Genomic DNA, 22,942 nt, shown 5'->3' on the forward strand with positions numbered 1-22,942 from the left:
TTGGGTCTGCGTAGGGGTGAGTTGCATTCATTCATTCATTTTTGCTCTTCATGCTTCTAAGACATGCTCCTTTTGGGGGTGCTGGGAGGATGGAGGCATCTATCTCTTTGAAAGCCTGGTTTGCTTTCCCCTCCCCTTTCATCCGAATGACGATCCGGCACGCATATGCTTCTATTGAGAAACTCGTGTGGCTGAACATTCCTGTGGTACTGTGGAATCAGATTCTCAGTTATAAACAGGCACAAAATCTCATTGGGGATTTTTATCCATCACCCCCGCCCCCATCTTTTTTTCACTTTTCTTTTTCTTTTGGCCTTTTGGTTGACTCTTCTTTTTACATTTTTGTTTTATTTTATTTTGTTTCCTAAGAAAGAGTAGGGCGATCCAAGCAAACCACAAAGACGGGCTGGAAGACAATCTGGGTCTTAAATTTGGGTCATGGCTTCCAACAGCATATTTGATTCCTTTACCACCTATTCTTCAACCTTCTTGCGCGGTGAGTACAGAGCTCTCCTCCTCTCCTTCGAGGCAGGAAGCGCCGTTGTTTGTCACTCAAAGCAGCTTAAACTTACAGCCTCTTTTAATAATCCTGTTGGCACATCTTCAGTTGGATGCTAGCTCTTTGCAAACCGGGTGGTAGAGGAAGGAATTTTTCCTCTTCTGCGTCGATGATGCTTAAGGGAAATCCGTAGCAGGAAGGAACAGCAAATGTTCTACCTCTTTTTGGAGCACTTTTTTTCTGATGGTTTGTGCTTGAATGTTTTCTATCACAGACACTGGTTGTGCATTCTGGCTGAATTGCCCAGAGTATCACGCAACCAGGTGAAGTCTATGAATGTGACAGAACAACAATTCCTCATTTTGCTGAATGCACATTCTTGCATCTGTTGCTTTCCCACTTTGGTCTGGTGGTGGCTGAAGAAATTGGACGATGGAGCTGATAGCTTTGATGCAATATTTGGCTTAGTAGTCACTTCTCTGTTGAAGAACTTCAACAATGGTTATAGTACAGAACTGCATTTCCAGCCATCAGGGAATATGTTGGTCTCATGTATGCTGCTCTGGCAAAAAAGAATATCTAAGCAACCTGAAGTTGAAGGCTTTCATGGCCGGCATCCATAGATTTTGTGGGGTTTTCGGCTATGTGGCCATGTTTTAGAAGAGTTTCTTCCTAACATTTCGCCAGCATCTGTGGCTGGCATCTTCAGAGAAAGAAGCTGGCATCTCTGAAGATGCCAGCCACAGATGCTGGTGAAACATCGGGAATAAACTCTTCTAGAACATGGCCACATAGCCTGAAAAAAACACAAAAAACTATCTAAGCAATCCATTGACCAACCAATCAACTATGTTGCCTGATGATGATATTTTCAGGAACGTTTTCTTGCAAAAGCCCCAGTTAAAAAAGCTATGAAATGCACAGAAACTCACAGAGGGTAGTTCACCTTTGTTCAAGCTATTATTCTCCCACAATATTCTGAATGGAAACCAGTACTCTCTGAATCCAGACATTGTAGTAGCCCTTATGGAAAGACTTGCATTATCTATCTATCTATCTATCTATCTATCTATCTATCTATCTATCGTCATCCTCACCTTCCCCAGAAACCTGAGTTTCAGCCTAAAACTAATATTGGGATTGATTCCAGTGTTGTATTTATTTTTGCTCCACCAAGCTGTGCCTGCAGAAGTGTAAATGTGAGAATCTAACCCCTGAAGGATTTTCTTCAGTATTGTATATACTCAACCATAAGTCAACCTCATGTATAAGTCAAGGGCAGGTTTTGGGGCCAAAATTATGGATTTTGACATGACCCATGGATAAGTCAAGGGTATAACTTAGTGGGATGTAACAAAGGATCTAAAGGATGAAGCAAAAAAAACCAACACAAAAAAAACCAATGCCAAAGAACTTTAGAAATTATAGTAAGCATAACTGCTTGTATTCACCCTAAAGGATAGATGGATGACAGAATAGAAGTGGGGTCACTGCTTTCAGGACAAAGTATGCTCTTACCTTTCACCAGGGATGGTTTCATACTTATATTGACCTGTGGTTAAGTTGACTCAGTTTTTTTAGGGCAATTTTTAACTAAAATTTCTAGACTCTTACATGTGTAAATACAGTAAATCCCTTAGTAGCAACTGTTTCAATAATCTGGTTTCTCATTTGTCTGTGTCTTGCCTAATGCATGTATGACCTTTATCCCCCCACTGCCTAAAGTGGTATTTCAGGCAAATAAAATGCCACATCTAATATATGGGGATTTCCCCTTCATATTTTGTGAGGGAAGAAAGAGAACAGACATCTCATCTCAGGGTGCAATAAGGTCTCCTTCTCTAGAAACAAGAAGTCCAAAGCCCCTTTGCAGTTAGAGACTAAGTTAGCCAGCTTTCTAGAGCATATACTATTTATTTATTTATTTATTTAGCTCTCTTTTTGTAAATGCTTTACCAATGAAGATCCAGTTCAGTTTCATATTCTTTCTTTTAGCAGCCACAATCAATTCCTTCTGGGAGGAAGCTTGTTAACAGGGCATGAATTTGACAGCTCTTTCCATTAATAATAATAATAATAATAATAATAATCTACATTGTCTGGTATTCTGCCTCTGTATTTTTGGGTTCCATCATGAGTAACAGCCCTGAATGTACCTCTCCTCTTCCTCCTTTGTGGAGTTGTCTCATTCCATTTTAAAACTGATCTAACCCGGGGTCATCACTGCACCTTCCAGCAGTGAATGTATTCTGCATTGTGAATGAATTGTGCACTGTTTGAAATGGTGGTTCTTTTTCAATCTGTTCCGAACCTGGGCTCTCTAAATGCACTTGCTTTACTTAGGAATGGTGCAGATTCCATTGCTGTTCCAGTTAGCTTCTGCACCTGGGACAGAGGTGGGCTCCATCTTGTTGCTTTTAATTCAGCAACCAAAATGTCTTTGATGGCTAGAAAGGAACTGTCATTTTCTTGCTGAAATGCATCCACGAAAGTAGTCCTGCCAGGAGAGAAATCACCAAGAAATACCCCCCCTCCCCCCGCTGTATTCCTTTTCAGAAACAATAATAATAAAAGAACACTAAGATGGTGTTGGATATTTATTAAGCACCCAAATCGCAATCTCTAAAGGCAAATGATTTTGTTTGATCTGTCCAGCCATTGAATGGTATAGCATCCTATCCTGCATGACAATAAGGGAAAGGGTCTTCTCTGTTGTGACACCCCAACAATGAAACACTTTCTCCATAGAAATGAGACTAGAATTGGCATTAGGCTGTTTCTAATGCCAGGTCAACGCCTTTTTCTTTGCTTACCCAGATGTGTAAAAGTAGATTGAATAAGCTGAGTGTCACTATCTGATTTATGAAATTTTTGCCTTTTGTTGTATTTTGGTGTGGCTTTATTAGGACTGTTTCTTAAATTATATTTTGTGTATTGTTCTGGTAATGCGAGATGAAGGGTGGAATAAAAATACAAAGCTACAGCCAATTTTGCTCCCAGGCAGAATAGACCTATTGAAGTCAGTAGGATTGATGTAAGTGGGGAATAGTAGAAAGTCCTGTTATCATAGCAATGGTCTGCTCTTGTTGGAAATGAAATTGGACTGCCATCATTTTAAATGCATAATCATTTTAAATATCAATTCCAACAATTAAAGCTTTCCTTTACCTGAAGATGCTGGAGAACTTGTGTGTATGTATGCGTGCATCTATGTGTGTGTGCAGGAGGGGAATGAAGAGGCAAATATAAAGAAAAGATCCAAACAGAAACCTTGAATGCAATAAGAAGCACTCAATTTTAAATCTTGAAGGTATTTTGCTTGGAGCGTTCAAAGAAGTAGCCATGTTATTCTCTTGCAGCATAAAAAGGAAGAAGAGAAGTGGAGGAAAAAAAGAAACATGGCAGCACCTTTAAGACTGTTTTTTATTTTAATATGAATGGATATAAACCCACTTCTTCAGATGTGGTACTGAGCCCATTGTTAAAGTAATCTTAAATTGCTGGGGAAGAAACTACTAAAATGTGAATTTTATTGGTAGTACCATCCAGAATATATCCATTGAATCAATCTGATTTAATAAATAATACATAATGGCCTATTACAGACTGCCAAAGTAAAGCTGCTTCAGATCTCTTTGGAGGTATGCTGTTTAAATGCTGCATGCATCCTAAAAATTCGGAAGCTGCACCAAAGCTGCACTCCGGTGCTTAGGAATGGAGTGTGGCTTTGGTGCGACCTCCGGACTCTTAGGACCCATGCATCATTTAAATAGCATACCTCCAAAGAGACCCGAAGCAGCTTTATTTTGGCTGTCTGTAACAGGCCAATATTACAATCCACCTTTGATTTAGTGGGTCTTTTCTAACTGGGATTACCAATATGTCTTTGAATCCTATTGGTAATCCCAGTTAGAAAAGACCCACTAAATCAAAGGTGGATAGTAATATTATGTACATTATATATACATATATTATATACATTATATATATATACATATATATAAACAGCCTGTTAGACCAGATTCTCTGTATAGCATAGAAGAGTACTATTCAAAAATAATTTCCTGTTTTATGTTCCTAATTTATGTTACTTGTGTTCGAATTTTGAAAGTAACTTTTTGTAGTACTCATTGGGTTGCTTGCTGTTTTCCCTTTTAGTTTTTATTAATTAAAAAGAAAAGTGTGATGGCTAAGACAATAATATAAAACTTGAAAAATTCATGTCAGAATGCTTCTAAAAATCCCTCCCAACAGCAAGTTTTCAAAGTCAGCCTTACTTGCTGTTATACCGATAAAGAAAGTTCTTTCCTGCCTGTATTATTAGTTTGAAAGGTGGCTTTCTTGCCTGATTGGTAACCCAGTTATAACAACAACAAGTTTGCAGGGAAATATTATATGTAACTCATTACTTTTAAGGTCTGGTTTGATGGGTGTGGATGATGGCCAGGGAATAATTTCAGAAAAGGACTTTTCTCTGCAACCAGCTCATATATCTCTTATTTAAATGAAAAACCTATTTTAAATATTCAGACAGACAGTTCTGGCAGTCTGTATCAATATGCAAAGGTATCTCTTAGCATCTTGCTAGTCTGCAAGATCCTTTTGCATGCTATTTTAAATACGTTCATATTTCCTTTCAAGGCAAGCCTCCCAGGGTTTATGAAATACAAAATATAAAACAACAGAAATACAAATACAATTAAATAAAACAGAATGTATGTGTGTGTGTGTGTGTGTGTGTGTGTGTGTACATACCTTATGCATATATATATATATATATATATAAAACACCTTTGCGTACTGTTTTTTTTAGTTTTGACATACATATTAAATCTGTTATATACTTTGAAATGTTCAACATTTTGATGTTCTGATGTTTTATGTCTAATTGCCTCCAATTCTTTTTTAAAGACAACCATATTTTGAATTTAAACATCAGTGTGAAGTCAAAGGCTTTCATGGCCGGCATCCATAGTTTTTCAGGCTATGGGTTTTTCAGGCTATGTGGCCATGTTCTAGAAGAGTTTATTTCTGACGTTTCGCCAGCATCTGTGTCTGGCATCTTCAGAGAATAATCTTCAGATGCTGGTGAGCCGTCAGGAATAAACTCTTCTAGAACATGGCCACATAGCCTGAAAAACCCACAAAAAAACCCTATCAAACAGCGATTTTTAGTTTTTAGTCTGAATTTTCTGGCTGGTGTCTATCCATTTTGAGTAGCCAGAAATAAAACAGTTTGAGTGGCCAGAAATAAAACAGAATTGAAAACTAGCATAGCATTGTGGCTAAGATAGTACATTAAGAAATGTGTCTGGTAGTTTTTGCTTTGAATCTCACTTTTGTCACTAGCACAGTGGGTGACCTCAAGAAAACCCAGCCCTTCTGGCCACAATCCCAGCTATAATCGAAAAGAATATTCACAACTATTTGTTCCTAAATAATAATAATAATAATAATAATAATAATAATAATTCCAACAATTGAATAACTCCCTTTAGGAAGAATCATAGCCCAGTGAGACTTCTGTGCAAATTTCTCCTGAAATTCGACATCCTGAAGTGTGCACAGGAATTACTTTATGGAGACAAAACCAGTTTTTAACACAAGAAATCATACATTTTTCGCCACAGAATAATTCCTGCAGAAAATTTCAGGATGTTCAAATATGGGGAGAAAATTGTGGAGACCCCCCCCCCCCACTGCAATGGGAAGACAACTGTTAATTCTTTCTTGCGTTGAAGGATGAAATAGTCAAAGATTTGCATCTCTAGATCCACACCAACATCTTCTGAAATCACACTAGATCATACTGAAGTACGAATTGTGCCTTGTACTGTGCTTCCAGCTCTTAAGGATTGTGTTTGTGGAAGAAAACCTTGAATGATTTGAAAGTATCATGTAGCTTATGGGCCAGTGAGCAGGGAATGGCTTTGGGTTTTTATTTTAGCATTTCTGCTTGCTTCATTTGGTGGCGGAGGGGACTTTTTAACTAGAGCAAAGCCAATGTTGTTGTCATTGTTGTGTGCCTTCAAGTTGCTTCCAACTTATGATGACCTTAAGACAAACTTATCATGGGGTTTTCTTTGCAAATTTCTTTAGAGGAGGTTTGCCATTGCCTTCCCCTGTGGCTGAGAGCAAGTGACTTTCCCAAAATCACCCAGTGGGTTTCATGGCTCAGTGGAAATTGAAACTCTGGTCTCCAGAGTCGTAGTTCAACACTCAAACCACTATGCCATGCTGACTCTTGCAACATCAATGATTGATTGGTAATGATTGGGGGGTGTTTTCTTTCAAAAAAGCTTTACAAGGATGAATTTCAGTTACAGCTGAAATACAGCAGAAAGGCAATGTTGAATGGCAGTTGGACTGTTGGGTGGGATTTTTTTGGGGGGGGGTGGTCCAGGACAGTCATCCCTGTGCCATACTTGGTCTAGTCTCTCCCTTTCAACCTGACCTATCTTACAGGGTTGCCAAGAGAACAGAAGTGGAGTTAAAGGAGAAGAGAAGTACATGCTGCCTTCATCTCTTTGGATAAAAGGCTGGATATGAACATAACAAATTAAGAATGTAAAGCAAAAACTGATAACAATATAGTTCAGTAGAGAAAAGTGCATACCTTCTAAGTGTTCTGATTTGGCAGGGACTGTCCCAAACCAGTGTGATGTAGTAGTCTGAGCATTGGATTTGCCTCTGGAAACCCACTGTGTGATTTTGGGTGAGTCACACACTCTCAGCCCCAGAAAACCCACAAGAAGTCCTCCTTTGGGTTGCCATAAGTTGGAAACAACTTGAAGGCATGTAACAACAAGTCTTGATTAATTCTCTCTCATCATATTTTTCAACTGCTTTTATAATGCCCCAGTTTCTTTTCTCTTTCAACTTTCTTGTCTCATCCCAATTTTCAACTGCTTTTAAAATGTCCCAGTTTCTCTTGTCTTTCACTTTCCTTTATCATCCTATTTTTCTACTGCTTTTACATTGTCCTAGGGCCCTAACAGCCAGGCCAAAATAAAGCTGCCTTGGGTTACTTTGGAGATGTGCTGTTTATATGCTCCTAAGGACTGGAGCACAGTTTTGGCACAGCTTCTGGCCTCTTAAGATGCATGCATCATTTAAACAGCATACCTCCAAAGTGACTCAAAGCAGCTTTATTTTGGCCTGTCTGTCTGGGCCCCTAGTTTCTCTTCTCCTTCAACTCCTTCCCTTTAACTTTAGTTTCCTTCCATTGCTACAACCCAATTTCAATGTGCAAATGTAGTGTGCATGCTTACTTAGTAGGGGGCAGAGGGAACCAAATCTTGCCCTTCCCTGCAGACTCAGGGAAAAGCAAATTGCTACAACTTCTCCTAACTTGTCTATTTTTTCCTTATTAATATCTTTTTGCATCTTGATCACACTCTGATATTGCTTGGCCATGTGTCTCCTGGTTTTCATTTGTGAAATGCTGGAAGGTATAAAAGAGACTATTATTTCACTTCACTTGCTGTTCCAGAAATTTAAAAACAATTCCCAGTCCTGTAATGTGAGCAGTAGACAGTTCTCTGTCTGACCACAACAGAGCAGATTCATTTGGTCATGCATGATAGCCAAATCCTGCAGTTTGATGCACGGTTCCATCAATCTGGCCGTCTCCTTTGCTTTCCAGTACTCACATCACTGTGTGGAATAGCAACATTGGGAACTTGTCCCTTAAAAAGAGTCCGTAAAAATGGGTGGAAATCTAAGGTGAAGCTCCTTCAAAATTTTATTAACTGCCTCTGAAATCTGGCTTCTGTGCCTCTTGGCTTCCCTGCAGTTTCACCAGCAATGATAAAAATAATATTGTGCTGAACTGAAAGATTCTTTTTTCTTAAATTGTGCACAGATCACAGCATGTGCTTGGAAACATAATGAATTATGATTTATATTTAATGTCTCTGATATTATATATAGCTATATTCATGTATTTTTACAATTTGAACTGAGAGAGAATGCTAACTGAATTTAGTGCATTCAGAAGTGTTCTACCAATTCTCAATTGGATATAAAACTGGACCTCCAGAGATACTCCTACTCACCTTGCTATGGTGTGCAATCTGCACAACTTTTAATGAGCTACTCATTTGGATATCTCTGTTTTATATGCTTAAGCATAAAGCAGTAGATATTGGCTACATTTTTTTCAGAGCATTTGCCAGGTTTGGAAAAATACTTATGTCATTGCTGCATCCGTACTGCAGAAATAATGCAATTTGATACTGCTTTGTCTGCCATGGGTCAATGTTATGGAATTCTGGGATTTGTAGTTTTGTGAGATATTTAGCCTTCTCCTTCAGAGAGCTCTGGTGCCACAGCAAACTACAAATCCCTGAGTCCCATAGCATTGAACCATGGCAGTTAAAGTGGTGTCAAACTGCATTATTTCTGCAGCATGGATGCAGCTGTACCCAAGGGGTCCCATCCCCTCCAATTCAGTCACAATTTCTGGTTGATCAGAGGGTTTTCTATCATGTTTCAAAGTTGTACCTTAGTGGAAATTAGCTTCAAGTGGCATAGCCAGTGTTGTTACCTCTGACGTGGGCACATCTTCATTTGATTGTTGTGGATTGTTGTAATGTAATGTAACTTCTGTAATGCAGAGGTCCAGGGCCTCACTCAGCGGAATGTGCAGGTGGCTTGCCAAATGCAGCAGAGGTGGTTGACCACATTTTGTAGTGAGTGAATGAAAAGACATTGCCATCTGAAGAGGCAACGGAAGCATAAGACTATGAAGGGTCCTTCCACACAATGGACTTTATTATCCCAGGCTTGAAAATTGGAATTAGAGCAGGACAGGAGCATCTGTGACTGTACCTTATCTGTTTGGCACAAAAAATGCTTATATAAAAACATCATCTTAAAAGATAAACCTCACCATCTTTCCCAAAGACAGGAATGCCTCTTTTTACAGCTATGCTTTCTACTGCACAGGTGTGGATTACCTTTTTAAAAGTATGCGTTTTGTTTTGGAAATATTGCCCAAAATCCACTTGTCATTCCTAAATATCCTCGAGAACCAGATTCAGTCCATACTTTCATAAATTCTGTTGTTCAATGGTTTTACTCTAATTGAAACCAATAGTGGATGTAAGCTGTTGTTTTCCCTATATGTAGATTTCTGCAGATTTGATTAGTTGATTAATCATTTTATTAATGAGTAAAAAATATCTGTAGTTATTTTGGATTTTAATTGAGTTGGAGTCTTCCACAAGTTCAGAGCAATATGAAAATGATACTCAATGTGTGTGTGTCTGTGTCTGAGTGTTAAACCATTTGTTTCTGAGTCAACCCATTCTGCCCAGCAATTTCCTGCAAAGATTATAATTTCTTTGTTCTCCAAATTTTAGTGTGAAGCTGATTAGATAAGGAACATAGCTCATGTTACTTTGGAGAGCAAATTTTGTCTGTGTAGCTAGCACTGTCTATACTCGCTGGCAGAGGCTCTTCAGAGTTTCGGAGACTCTACATGGAAATAGCAGATACTGAATCTGGAATCTTTTGCATGCATCCTACTATTCTGCCCTAGCTTTCCTCATCAAAACTGTTAGCCAGTTTTACTATTCAGCTGTCCAGGATTGAGGAAAGCTGATAGAGTCCTTATCACAAGATTTTTTCATTAACAGGAAGAAAAGAACTTGAGTTGGGTTTTTCTTTTTAAATCAGACCTGGGGGAGAACTAAATGGACAGATTCATCAGTGTGATTGGACTGGATGGCTCTTGGGGGTCTCTTCTGATTCTATGATTCTATTCTGTGATTCTATCTCCAAGCCTGTTGTGATATATTTTATGATCAACAGTACATCAACTATTTTAGATAAATCTGTAATATAATGCAGTCTCTGCTAGTGAAAAACAGTGATGCAGGCACTGCTCTGTTTGGTTTACTATGGGGAGGGGGGCGGGAATCTTGTCCTGCTCAAGTCTAAAATTATACAGCCCGCACTTACACTTTGGAAGCCTACCATCTTAGTCTTACTTTGTAGTGCTGCCACTCAGATAGGTCAGCTCTGAGAAGGCATGAATACAAACATATCAGCAAGGAATATGTCACACAGCAAGGACAGCTATGGTGGCCATTAGGTGATTAGTAGCAAATTCTTGTGTATCCCTCACAACCTGTCTTACTGCACACATTGAATTCAATGCAATGTACTTCCTGGTAAGTAGGTTTAGGGTTGTTGCACCCTGACACTCTGTGGGACTTCCTTCTAAATAGGCTGAGTGCTGGAAGGGTGCATCCATCGTGTTTTATGCACCACTGGTAGCTGGTGGATGGTAAATGCACAACCGGTTTTAATCTAGAATTTAAATTAACAATCTAAGGCCTGTTCCGCACGGGCAAAAAGTACATGCCGTGCATGTACTAGGGTTAGAAAGGGGCGTCCTTTCCGGACGCCCCTAACCCTAGTACACACTTGGCACGTACAAAATGGTGGCGCCCGTTCTACATGGGCACTGCCATCTTGATGTCCTGGCCGCCTAGCGTCCACACGTCGCGTGGGGGAAGTGACGTTGTGAGTGTGCCATTGGCCACTTGCGGCGCCATTTCCCCGGCGCAAAAAGAAGCTGCATTTTGCAGCTTCTTTTTCGTTGCATCTGGGAATCGCATGATTTGTCTGCTGCGGTTCCCGGACGCAGCAACCAGCGGCGCCGACAAAAGCGCCTTTTTTGGGTGCTCTGTAAAGCGCCTAAGACATTGAACACTAGCTGCAAAATAGGTTTGGCACCTTGGAGAGTTCCTTTAAAATTCAGACTATAGGGCGGAACAGAATTCAGTCTGGTTTCGACTCACTTTGGGGGTGAGTGTCATCTAAAAGCCTCGCCTTCAAAGCGGTTTGAAACCACATTATTTGGCCTGTGTGTTTCACCCCTATAATCCAGAGCAGATCTAACACCACATTAACATGGGAGTCACCAGCTGCCACTGCTATGCACACTGATCTGAAACTGAAATCCTTTGATATTAATGATTTTTATTGAATGTTTCCTAGGATCCAGGTATCCGATTGTAGTGTAACTTAGTGCTCGCCTACACTGGCCAAAATAATGCAGGCTTCTCCCAGAGTATTGTGGTCTTGGAGCTGACCTGGACTTCCCCCAATTGCCTCCACACTCCATAGCAATGTCTGGTGGCTATCTACATCTACACTGCAGAAATAATCCAGTTTGACACCACTTTAACTACCATGGCTCAGTTCTATGTTGCCTGCTTCAGGTGCAGTTGCTCCGTCTGAGGTCAGAAACAAGGCACCCAGCCTTGATATCATGGCTGGGCACCTCACTATGACTTTAGAGGGAGAGACTCACAGTAGTGGTGGTAGCACTGAGTGACACAATGGGACACATATGTAAACAGCCGCCTGGCATCAGACAAGATGCCAAGATGGTACAAAAACAGATGCAATTGTCCTACTTTTTAGCTTTTTACTATCTTGACTGATGAAGGCTGCATCTGCGCTGCAGAAATAACCCACTCTGACACCACTTTAGCTACCATGACTTAATGGTATGGGATTCTAGGAATTGTAGTTTGTTGTGGCATTAGAGCGCTCTGAGAGAGAGAGAGAGGCTAAATGTCTCACAAAACTACAATTTCCAGAATTTTGTAGAATTGAGCCATGGCAGTTAAAATGGTGTCAAACTGGATTATTTCTGCAGTACGGGTGCAGTCTTCATCACTGAAAAGCTAAGCGATCGGACAAGTGCCTCTGTTTTTGTACCATCTTGCCTGCTGAGGAGTTTTAGAGAACTCAGAAGCTTGTGTCACTTATGCACCAATTTTGCAGTCCCCCTACGAGTATTGCCCAACCTGATTTATTCCTATTTAATTATATTTTAATGTATGATTTTCTATGCTTTTAATTGTACTGTTCTTTTAATATTGTGAGCCACTCTGGGTTCCAGCTTTGGGAAAAGAGCAAGACACAAATAAATATCATCATCATCATCATCATCATCATCATCATCATCATCATCAGTAATGGTCCTTCCTTGCCTCTGATAGGCCCATTAAGTCCGGGGTCTAAAATAACCGAACTGTACTCCTGCTAGTTCTAGCTGTGTAGCACCGCAGCACAATAGTGTATGTCACATAGTATTTTATGTATTTATTTATGGAACTATTTTGTAAACACGTCTTAAACATGGAATCATGCCTGAGGGCGGTTTATAATAAAAACAAGTAATAAACATTCATGAAGGATTATGGGATTTACAAAGGTGCAACGAAGTAAATCCCACTCCCCAACCTTGCTAGGAACCAGAGCGCACTGGAGGCAAGTGAGTAATACATGTGGTGGATCCTCATACCATCCCTTGCAAGATGGTGGCACTATAAATATAGCCTTTGTACTCTATGCTGCTAATTAAAGGCAGACTTATGGGAAGAAAATAAGAAGAGGAAAATAAAAAACATTTGCAGACACAGTTCTTTTTAATCTATATTTTCCCCTCTTCACAAGCAAGATGTATAAATGCTTGGTTTTAACTCGGATCATTCATAAAATAAAATAAAATAAAAAACATAGAAGAGAGAGAAAAAGAGAGAGAGAGAGAGAGAGAGAGAGAGAGAGAGAGAGATCACATCTTGAACTCTATTTCCATATGAATAGCTACCCATACAGCAATAAACATCTTTGTTTCAGACCTAATTTTATTAAGGGAAGGAAGGGGAGGAAGAAAAAGAAAAGTTTATGGCAAAAACTGGAGCGATGCCAAATTGCAAGACATTTGTAGAATGTTAAGACAAGAAATCCCAGTTACTTTGAAAAGTTACATCCATGTACCCATTGGATGCATGGCATAGCTAAGAGTTTGTGCTTATTTGTGTGTGTTTCCTAGAAACCCGTATTTCTTTCCATATTTTAATTGCATTCCACTGGGATTGCAAATATGAAAAGATTTGTCTTTCTTAGGTTTTTGTTAGCTTCGTTTTGAGAATTTTTATTTCTCACTTTTCATCCTACAATACTCCAGCCCACTACAGGTGGCTAGAATCAAGTCTAAAAGGAGTAAAAATCTACCAATAAAGCAATAGGTTTTGCCAACTGATTATAGATAACTGTGTGACATATTCTCTAGTAAGGTCAATGCAAACTTGGTAGGAGTTGAAGATATTTGTTGTTGGATTGAGCGATTCAGTATGGAATCTGGAGAGAGAGAAAAAATCTGAAGAGTCATCTTCCGTCTCTCATCCAAATCCAATATGAATAGTGGGGATTGGTGAGTAAATCACTTGTTGGTATTTCAGTGCAAATTTACTCAATTTTCACACTTCCCAAACATAAACACAACCTGGAACTGTGATCTATACATTTCTGAAGTTTGTGATCAAGTTTGCAGATACTCCTCTTTAATGTTAGATTAAAATTCACACAGTTAGATTACAAATGGACATGTTAGATTAAAATTCATTCATAGTTGTGTTAATCTGGAATATCAGTATGAAAATGGATGTTGTAATGCCTTGTTACAAAATCTCTTTGCATACTGATATTGCAAACTAACATGGCCATATATCTGTAAACTAAAGCTGTTGTACTATCCTGAAATGACATGACTCTTTGGAAAAGATGATAATGCTTGGCAAAGTGGGAAGGTGTAGGAAGAAACTAGGAGATTCTGGAAGCTGTAGTCCATAAACAGTTGCTTTTTTAGGGTTTGCCCCAGCACTCCTATTGTACCAATTTTTGCATCACTGCTACAGCATGCTATGAGGAGGGGCAAAGAGCATCACACAGCTTTGAAACCCTGGATATCTTGTTTAGTAGCACCTCCGACTCCTGAGATTTGCCTTCATATTAGCTAGGCATATCTTTGCAGCTTTGAGAGCAGGAAAGATGCATTATTTTTATTACAAAAAACCCTGACATTCTCAGGAAGCTGGAAAGTTTGCCCAGCAATGATATAGTCTGTGACTTTTCTACACTATGATTGAATAGCTATATATTTTTAGTCCCCCTTAGAGTTAATCTTTATGGCTCACTCTGTATGTCAGATCTCAGGTATTCCTGGACTGCAGCTCTCCTTAGTCAATCCCTTTCTTCATCCCAATCCAAGATTTCAGATTTACTGGACTCCTCTTATCTTTCCTGCCATGATTCCTTGTCTGTTGATGAACCATTCCAGTTTTGCCATATCACCAGACTTTCTCTCTTTCCTAGACCCTTCTCTTCTTCTCCAGTGGCAAAATAACATGCATTCAAATAATGGAGGGAAAGAAAAGTGTTTTCTTTCTGCTGCTCTCTCACAAGTGCTGTCTCTAAAGATATACAGTCGGCCCTTCTTATACACAGATTTTTATACATGGATTCAAGCATCCACGGTTTGAAAATGTTCAAAAAAAGGATAAATTTCAAATATCAAACCTTGATTTTCCATTTTTTTATATGGGACACCATTTTGCTATGTCATTATATTTAATGGGACTTGAGCATACACAGATTTTGTAATCCACTGGGGATCTTGGAACCAAACCCCAGCATATAACAAGGGTCTATTGTACTTTGCAGTAATATCTATTTCTTGGGACCTTATCACATGCATGTTTTAAACCACAATTTTAGCAAGAGATAGCAACTTAGGCAGTACCTATTGTAGGATCTCACCTCCAAACAGTTGCTGCTGTGCCTCTGAAGTGTTGTTAGAAGGCATTTTTTATTGATGGGAAAACTAGTCAGTAGGTGGCCAGTTGTGCTGCCATCCTATTACTCCACAGGTGTGATAGGAACAGTCCCAATTTGAGCAGTTATGTCGTGTCAGTCTCCTCCTTACCCGCTTTTCCCCTCACTATTCCCAGGCAGCCTGTTTTCTCCCACATACACACATTTTTCACTTTTCTTCTCTCCCCCCCCCCCCCCACTATCTCATTCCTATAACTCTGGAACTGTTACAAATGCAAATTAATTTTTTAATAAAGAAAGGTATGAGGAAGAGGGAGTGTGGGGACTGTTGATGGCACACAAAGCCCCCACTGCACTATTGAAGAGAGGCGTAATAACAAAAGCTCCAAAACAGGTATGCAATAACTCAATTGTAGCAACAACGGTATGTAAGAACGTGATTGCGGCAAGACTGAGTCCCATGTGATAGAGTCCTTGGCCTTCCCATTACACATGGATTTTGTTAACAGGCTGCTGTTATAGGGTCTAGTTGACATGGAGCATTTTATGCAGTGACACCACCATGAGTTGACTTTTGAGCATGATTACACTCTTGTTGGAAGCACTAGCTTCAAGGGAATTCTTTGAGGCAGTTATTGTGGGGTGGTTCTAAACTTTCCCAAACCCACCTGGCCAAAATTGTCAGCTTACAGTGCCCTCACCAGATCATCAGCACAAGGAATATCCACGTTTTAGATTGACCCTTGAACGTGTGTGTATCTTCAGAGCAATGACAAATTTATCCTCCATACCCCAAGAGGATCTTTCTCTTGCCCTTTTGATGTGGCAAAATGTAACCCTTCTGATGTGGGTATATGTGTGTCAAATGTATGGATAGCTACAATCAGAAACCTGCAGATATGTGATGGCCAGGGGGGATCGGAACTGGAACTGGCTGTGCCTGATCATGCCTCCCACCATCTCCCAACACAAATGCTACTTTTGCCATATTGAACATGAGCTACATCCCCTCAGCAAGAACAACTGAAAAGGACTGACACAACAAACATAATTTATTTCTGCAATTGACTCATATTAACTTGGGATGCAACAACATGGAAGGTGGGAATCTAGGATATAGGCTGATTTTCTGGAAGCCACCTTAGAAGAAAGGAGATAGAGGAGAGGAATCTTATGCTTGTTGGTCTATTCCTCGCTCTTCCAGTTTTCTTCCAGGAAGCATGGAACTGAAAAGGGTCCAAGGCAGAGGCCTACTGAGAAAACAAAACTTCATCTAGCCATCACATGGAAGCCCATCCTCTAGCAAATAGCTGCTGGTTTCATATAGAAACTATGGAAATAAGAAGATGGCAGTGAGGAGCTACATATAGCTGAATACATGACAGAGGAGATACTGCATGACAACCATTTCAGTGGGATTCAGCCAACAGGGAGAGAAGGGAAGCAGGGCTACTCTATTGCATCAGCTAAGTCTCTCTCTACCTTTGCCCTTCCTTTATCTGACACCTCACTAGGAGTCATTCCATCAGTTTTTCTGGATCGTTTCCATTCCAGCTGGTGGTGCCAACTTCTGTAACTTTGGGAATTGGTGTCTAAGCTTGCTTTTCCCTCTTCCTGATATCTTTCAGATTGAAAGCCTCAGGGCAGTGAATATCCATAGAATAGGGATCAAATTCTTCACTCGTTTTCTTCTCAAAGATAGAAGAGAGAAATGTTATTTTCTCCCCTCTCCTGCTCCCCCCCCCAAAAGGAAATCATACAGTTTATTCACAATTTGGTACTTTATGCACAAAATTCACATGCAGTTGTTTTGCATGGAAAGCAGTGTGTTTTGTGCAGGAAACACCTTTTTTGTGTGTGCAGAAAATGCTGTTTTCTATGCCAATCAGTCAAGTGCAAATTTTGCACAGAAAAAAATGTTCAACCACAGCATCTTCTGCACAGGAAACAGCTTTTTCTGCATTGAAATATTATTTCTTTTATCAAAAATACTGTAATCGAGGACTTACAGCATGCAAAATTTGCAAGTGGTTGTTTTGCATAGAAAACAGAACTTTCTGTACAGAGAGTAATATTTCTACATAGAAAATGCTCTTTCCTGTGAAAAAATTATGTTTTTGGGTGGGAAACAATCATATACAAATATTGTGCACAATAAGTCCTGACACGTGAAGATTCTCATCTGTCTAGGATTCATCTTGTCAGGATCTCTCAACACTCAAAAAATATGCTTTTTGGGCATTATTTTGAATATCTTCCAATATTCCTTCTATCCTTACCTTCATAAAGAACGGTAGGAGCTTTTTGGCTAAAGAGCAAGGTAAAAACATTTGAAATAAAACCAAATAAGTAACTCTGCCTCCTCTTTCCTGCAACAATCCCAGTACTTGACCCATCCCAGTGGAGCATCTGGATTTTTGCCGTCTTGGACAGAACAGCCCATCTCTCATTTTGCCCCCGTTGCAGAAGAAAGACCACCTGGAAAGGGAGATAGAAAAATAGTTTCAGATACCAGCAGCCACTCATCAGCTCCTGAAGGATGTTATGAGAAGCAAAAACCCTACCACCCTCCTACCCCACCAAATGCCGACCTCAGTAATTTTTAAAGTATTGGCATGGAATCTAATAATCGCTTGTTGATTCTAGCTCTAAACTACTCCTAAATCGTCCAGGCTGTGAGACCACCCTATGTGACCAAAACCACCGCCACAGAGAGAAAAGGTGCAGAAATGTACCAGTTCCTGTGATCACTCAATGTTCCCCACAGTCCTGGCTGATTTCCTTGCCTCGGTAGGAACATTTTTCCCACCCGCCCCCATTAGGATCCATCTTGTAAACAACTGCCGCTCTATAAGCTGGAGACTGTCTGCTGTTGCTGGAAGGACAGGGAGGAGGGAGAGGGGAAAAAAAGAAGAGAAAGACCTCCCTTTAACTGCCTTGTTACCCTAATTGAAATGCTAAGGTTATGCCCCTGGGGATCGTGAAGCAAGAGGCAAAGGAAAACAACAGCCCACCAGTATGGATCTTACAAGCAAAGATCAAATAGCTAACCACAGATTGCATCCACTTCCATGGCAACCTCTTCAGCAAGGAAACCGTTGAGTTTCTCTGGAGTTTGTCCATTGAGCTAGCTTGCTTCCTTCCTCCTCCTTACCCATGCCACACACTGAAAAGAAACACATGCACACACAAGTGTGCCCCTTCATCTATAGTTCAGTCCCAGGAAACTTAAAACATAGAGTATGTGCTGGCACGCAAAATGGTGACGACCCTTTTGCAGCCAACTTGCCACCATGTATGCGGATGTAGGCCAGGTGGGCATAACTAGTGACCCTTCAAGCTGAGTGAATTCCATCCGTCAAGTGTGGTGGCCCACCAGGAGGCCAACAGACCTCCTGTTTTTGCTGCCTACCAAGCAGTACGCAAACAGGAGAGGTGGTCCAAAACTTGGCAGGTCACCAGCTATACACTGGTTTTGGGGAGGTAGCCTAGATAGGTTGGCCGGCTCTTTAAGAAAGGGAAAAATCATTCAAAAAAGATGATGAAAAGGGAATGGAGATCTGTATAAAATGTGCGTCTTAATACTTTAGACCTGTTCTGAAATAATCATTGTACTTTGAATAGAAACCTAGTACATCTCACCCTGAAGCGAAAGACTGTTCAGGCAGAAGCTCTTGATGCTCAGCTTCAAGGATCTTGTTCTCTCTTTTATTTTTAGTTATCTTTTAACCATACTTGGACTGGACAGCCGTTCAAACAGAAGACACCACCACCGTGTCTTTCAAACAGAGCATTTTCTCATTAAAGCAAGACATCTTCTCATCTGAAAAACCTGGTGGGCTCTGCCAAGTTGCTCAGGCTTGTTGTGATTATTTTTAGATAAAATAACAGTGCTGTCATTCAATTAAACAAACCCTGGGAGATTAACTGATTAACAAAACCACACACAAATGCATATGAGGGCATACACATTTTCCCTAAAGCAAAAACATCTATGGTTTTTGGATGGTAAACATCTGTTTGAGTAGTCACCAGTTTCAAATTGGCTTTCCAGGTTCTTTCATGCTGAAGATGGAATGCCAGTGGCATTTGCCATCAGGTTTTTTTTTGTTGTTTTTTTTTTTTGGTAATTAATTAAATTGTTTTCAAATAACTGGATTTAAACAGTTCAGGAGTTCTGTATTTCAGGCCTACTCAAAAGCTCCAAGACCTTCCATTAGGTATTATTAGGTAGTGGTGGCTGGTAGTGCCCATAATGGTGTGGTATTTGGTAGAGGCACTGGTAGTTCATGTAGATAACGCAGAACAAGACAGTGGTCTTCCTTGGCATAAGCCAGCTTCCTAAATCAAGGTATTATAAGCATGTAATGGACCTTCATCCCAGTGATAGAGCTCTTGTTTTACTTGCAGGAGATCTCCAAAAGCTTCAGGAAAAGGTCCCTACCTGAAAGGTCCCAGCTAGTCAGTTTAGAACGGCTTTCTTCAAGCTGATGTGCCCCAAATATTTTGCACAGTAAAATGTCTGTATTGTCTGGAAGTGCTGCGGGTTGTAGTCTAACACACCATGAAATATGTCATGGATAATACTGAGCTCTGTGGACCAACAGATTGACTAGGTGTTCTACAAGAGGTAGGATCTCTACATAGAGGTTTGTGAGGCATTTTCTACAGAAGAACCAAACAGATCTGTTGATAAAATCAACCCTTTGCAGGTTCCTACATCTCTAGATAGGGCTGGGAAAGATCCCTCCCCATAACAAGAAACTTCAGAGAGATGCTACTTTTGTGGAAAGTGTGCACTTTCCAATGTTGCAACTCTCATCATCAGCACTGGTAATGATGGGCATTGCAGTCCAATGGAATCAGGAGGGCCACATAGTCTCCATCAATCTAGACTCAAATGATCTAAATGGACAAATGGGGGTGCCTTAGTATAAGGTGGCTTTCTGTGTTGTTCCTAAAGACTATTAGCTACTCCAGTGTTCTGAAGGAACTTCTGTTACTCACCTTGATGCATTGTAGCTCTTTGCTGAAGAAGACCGCTCTCAACTGAAATACATGTAGAACTTTATATGAATATTTCAGATGGCTGTGAGTTAATTTGTGCCCAGGATATTCCAAATATTAAATGAATTCATACTGAAATGACTTTTGAGGCAAGCATACGTATCCATTTGGGTGGACCTTTAAAAAAAGAAATAGTGGTTTTTTTTAATGGTATAATAAATTTTGTGTCAGTGGTTTCTGGGTTGGTTTTTTAATCTCTGTGGTTTGGATTTTTAACTCTCCTTTGGTACTTGAAGAGAATACCACCCAGTCTTTTTAATATTTGATATTTGTATAGAGTTCTTTTTCTTTGATAATGTTGTGTTCAATACTATGCTGGCTGAGGGTGAGGTTGGGGTATTGTAGTCTATTAAATTTAGGACCTAAATAATCTAAAGGTACCAGATCCCGCCTGATCTTGGAAGCTAAGCAGGGAAAGCCCTGGTTACTACATGGATGGGAGACTGCCAATGAATGCCAAAATATTGTAGCCTATAAAGTGGCAAAACTACCTCTGAGAAATCTTTGCAAAAGAAAATCTTCTGAAATTCATGGGGTCGCCATAAGCTGACAAGTGGCTTGAAGACACATAACACACATGATCAATTAAAGTAACTTTTCCAAGCTCTTGTTAGATTCTATCTACTGCATCATGTTGGCTCTATTTGTTTCTTTTTAATAAAGTATGGCCCGTTACAGACCGCCCAAAAGGGGCGGTCTTGGGCCGCTGCCGGTTGCAGCGCGGAGGAGCCGCAGCAGCCAAACCGCGCGACTCCTCCGCGCTGCAAAAAAGGAGTGCAGAAATCACACTCCTTCCGGCAACCCGGAAGAGCTGCCGCAAGTGCCAAAGCGCGCACTCGCGACGGCTCTTCCGGGTTTAGATGTCCGGATGCTGCGCGTCCGTTACGTCAAGATGGCGCTGCCTGTCTGTATAGGGCGCTGCCATCTTGCCGTACGGAATACGCGCGAGGGGCAAGGCGCGTCCGGAAGCGCCGCCCCTCGCGCGTATTTCTGGCGCAACGACGCTGCCGCTTATTTAATACTGTGCTTATAGCAGGGTGCATATTTAAAAACAAACAGATGACCACCTCTATATTTTCTCTAAGACATTATTCATGGTCTTATGAGTTAACAGCTGTCAAATTCCTACAAATGGCAGAGGAAATTTTATAAGAGAAATTGCTTTAACCCACGTGTGCATTTGAAAATCCAGTATGAATTGCAGGGATATGGTCCCAATGTAACCTTGGCTCTGCCAATTGTCCACCATAAATATCTCCTCCCTGGTGGGAAGTCACAGTCATACCAGGTTCACTCCCACTTTGTTGTCCTTCCATTGCAGCTACATTTTGCATTCAGATCAGCCTTTGCTCTGGAATCTGATCTGCTGTTAAAAGGGGTCTTACTGTTTGGAAAGATGGTGTGGTGTAGTGGTTTGAGCATTGCGAGGTTTAATTCCTCGCTCGGCTGTGAAACCCATTGGGTGACCTTGGGTGAGTCACACTCTCTCAGTCTCAGGGGAAGGCAATGGCAACCCCTCTCTGAACAAATCTTGACAAGAAAACCCTATGACAGGTTTGCCTTAGGGTCTCCCTAACTCAGAAACTAGTTGAAGGAATACAACAACAACCACAACTGCTGGAAGAGTGTTCAAATATTTTACTGTTGCATTTTCAGTTTTGTGTTTAATACATTCCAACATTATGATTTAACTGATATATATGTTCAATTTATATTTTGTTATTGCCCTCCACCTTGATTACCATTCTTGGTAGAAAGGCAAGATATTAAACAAACAAACAAACAAATCAGGAAACATGTTTATTTTGCCCAAAAGAGTCATGCATACAGAGATTGGAAACTATTTGGGTCCATGTTCCTCTTCCTCTGTAGGCTACAACCCCAAATGTCTATACTTTAACACTTCAGTCCCTCTCAAAATGGCGATGGGAAGTGACATCACTTTCTGTAACATTTTAAGAAAGACTGCAGAGGACTATTGAGGTATTTGGGGGCAGTAGAGATTCTTTGGGGCTGGGGGTATTTTTACATGCTTGGGGAGCTTTCTGTGTGGTTTGGGGGCAAATCACCCCAAAATTGCACTGAATGGTTTGGAGTAGGGGCACAGGGATTGCATGTGGCCCATGTGCTGCCCTTTACCATGCAAATGTAAGTGCTGCACATGGCAAGGTCAGGAGATCCGGACCGGAGGGCATTTCTTTAGACCCAAAACCTTCCAGGGGCTGGACTATTCCATCTGTATAAATCTAAAAGTGACCCAGAGATCACATAGATTTAACTTAGATTTTAAAAAAGTAATTTTCCTTTTTTTTTGTGATTCATATGTGACTAAAATTGTTGCTGTCCAGTCACTTAAAAAACAAAACAAAAACAGACTGCTACAAAATTGATAGTAACTACCCCTGTAACTACAAAAATTACAAATCCATTACCTCATAAAATGAATAAAATGAAGCAATGTCGCGTTAAATTCAAACATAACTTAGTAACTGGTAAGCAGCAGGAACTAAGACATGTAACCTATTTATTATGCCTGCTATTTACCAGAGCAACTTCCTTGCACTATAGCTACCAGAATCAGTCACAAACACTTTCTGTGTGTTTGTGCCTTCAAGTCTCCTGTCTACCTATGGTCACCTTATGGATTTCACAGGGTTTTCTTAGGCAAGGAATATGTAGAGGTGGCTTCGCAAGTTCGTTCCTCTGAAATATGGCCTACAGCATCTGGTGTTTGTT

General features: G+C 40.4%; 1 protein-coding gene across 1 annotated transcript in view; it reads left to right on the top strand.

Moving 5' to 3' along the window:
- The first annotated feature begins 438 nt into the window (after positions 1–438).
- The window catches only part of RUNX3 (RUNX family transcription factor 3), a 179,002-nt gene continuing 156,498 nt past the window's right edge, over positions 439–22,942 (top strand). The window contains exon 1 of the mRNA XM_089478557.1: positions 439–496. Coding sequence (XP_089334683.1) covers positions 439–496 — 58 coding nt within the window. The remainder of the gene's footprint in view (positions 497–22,942) is intronic.

Source organism: Sceloporus occidentalis, unplaced genomic scaffold, assembly GCF_023333645.1.
Source record: "Sceloporus occidentalis isolate IW3139 unplaced genomic scaffold, rSceOcc1.0.p SCAF_13, whole genome shotgun sequence".
Taxonomy (NCBI): Eukaryota; Metazoa; Chordata; class Lepidosauria; order Squamata; family Phrynosomatidae; genus Sceloporus; species Sceloporus occidentalis.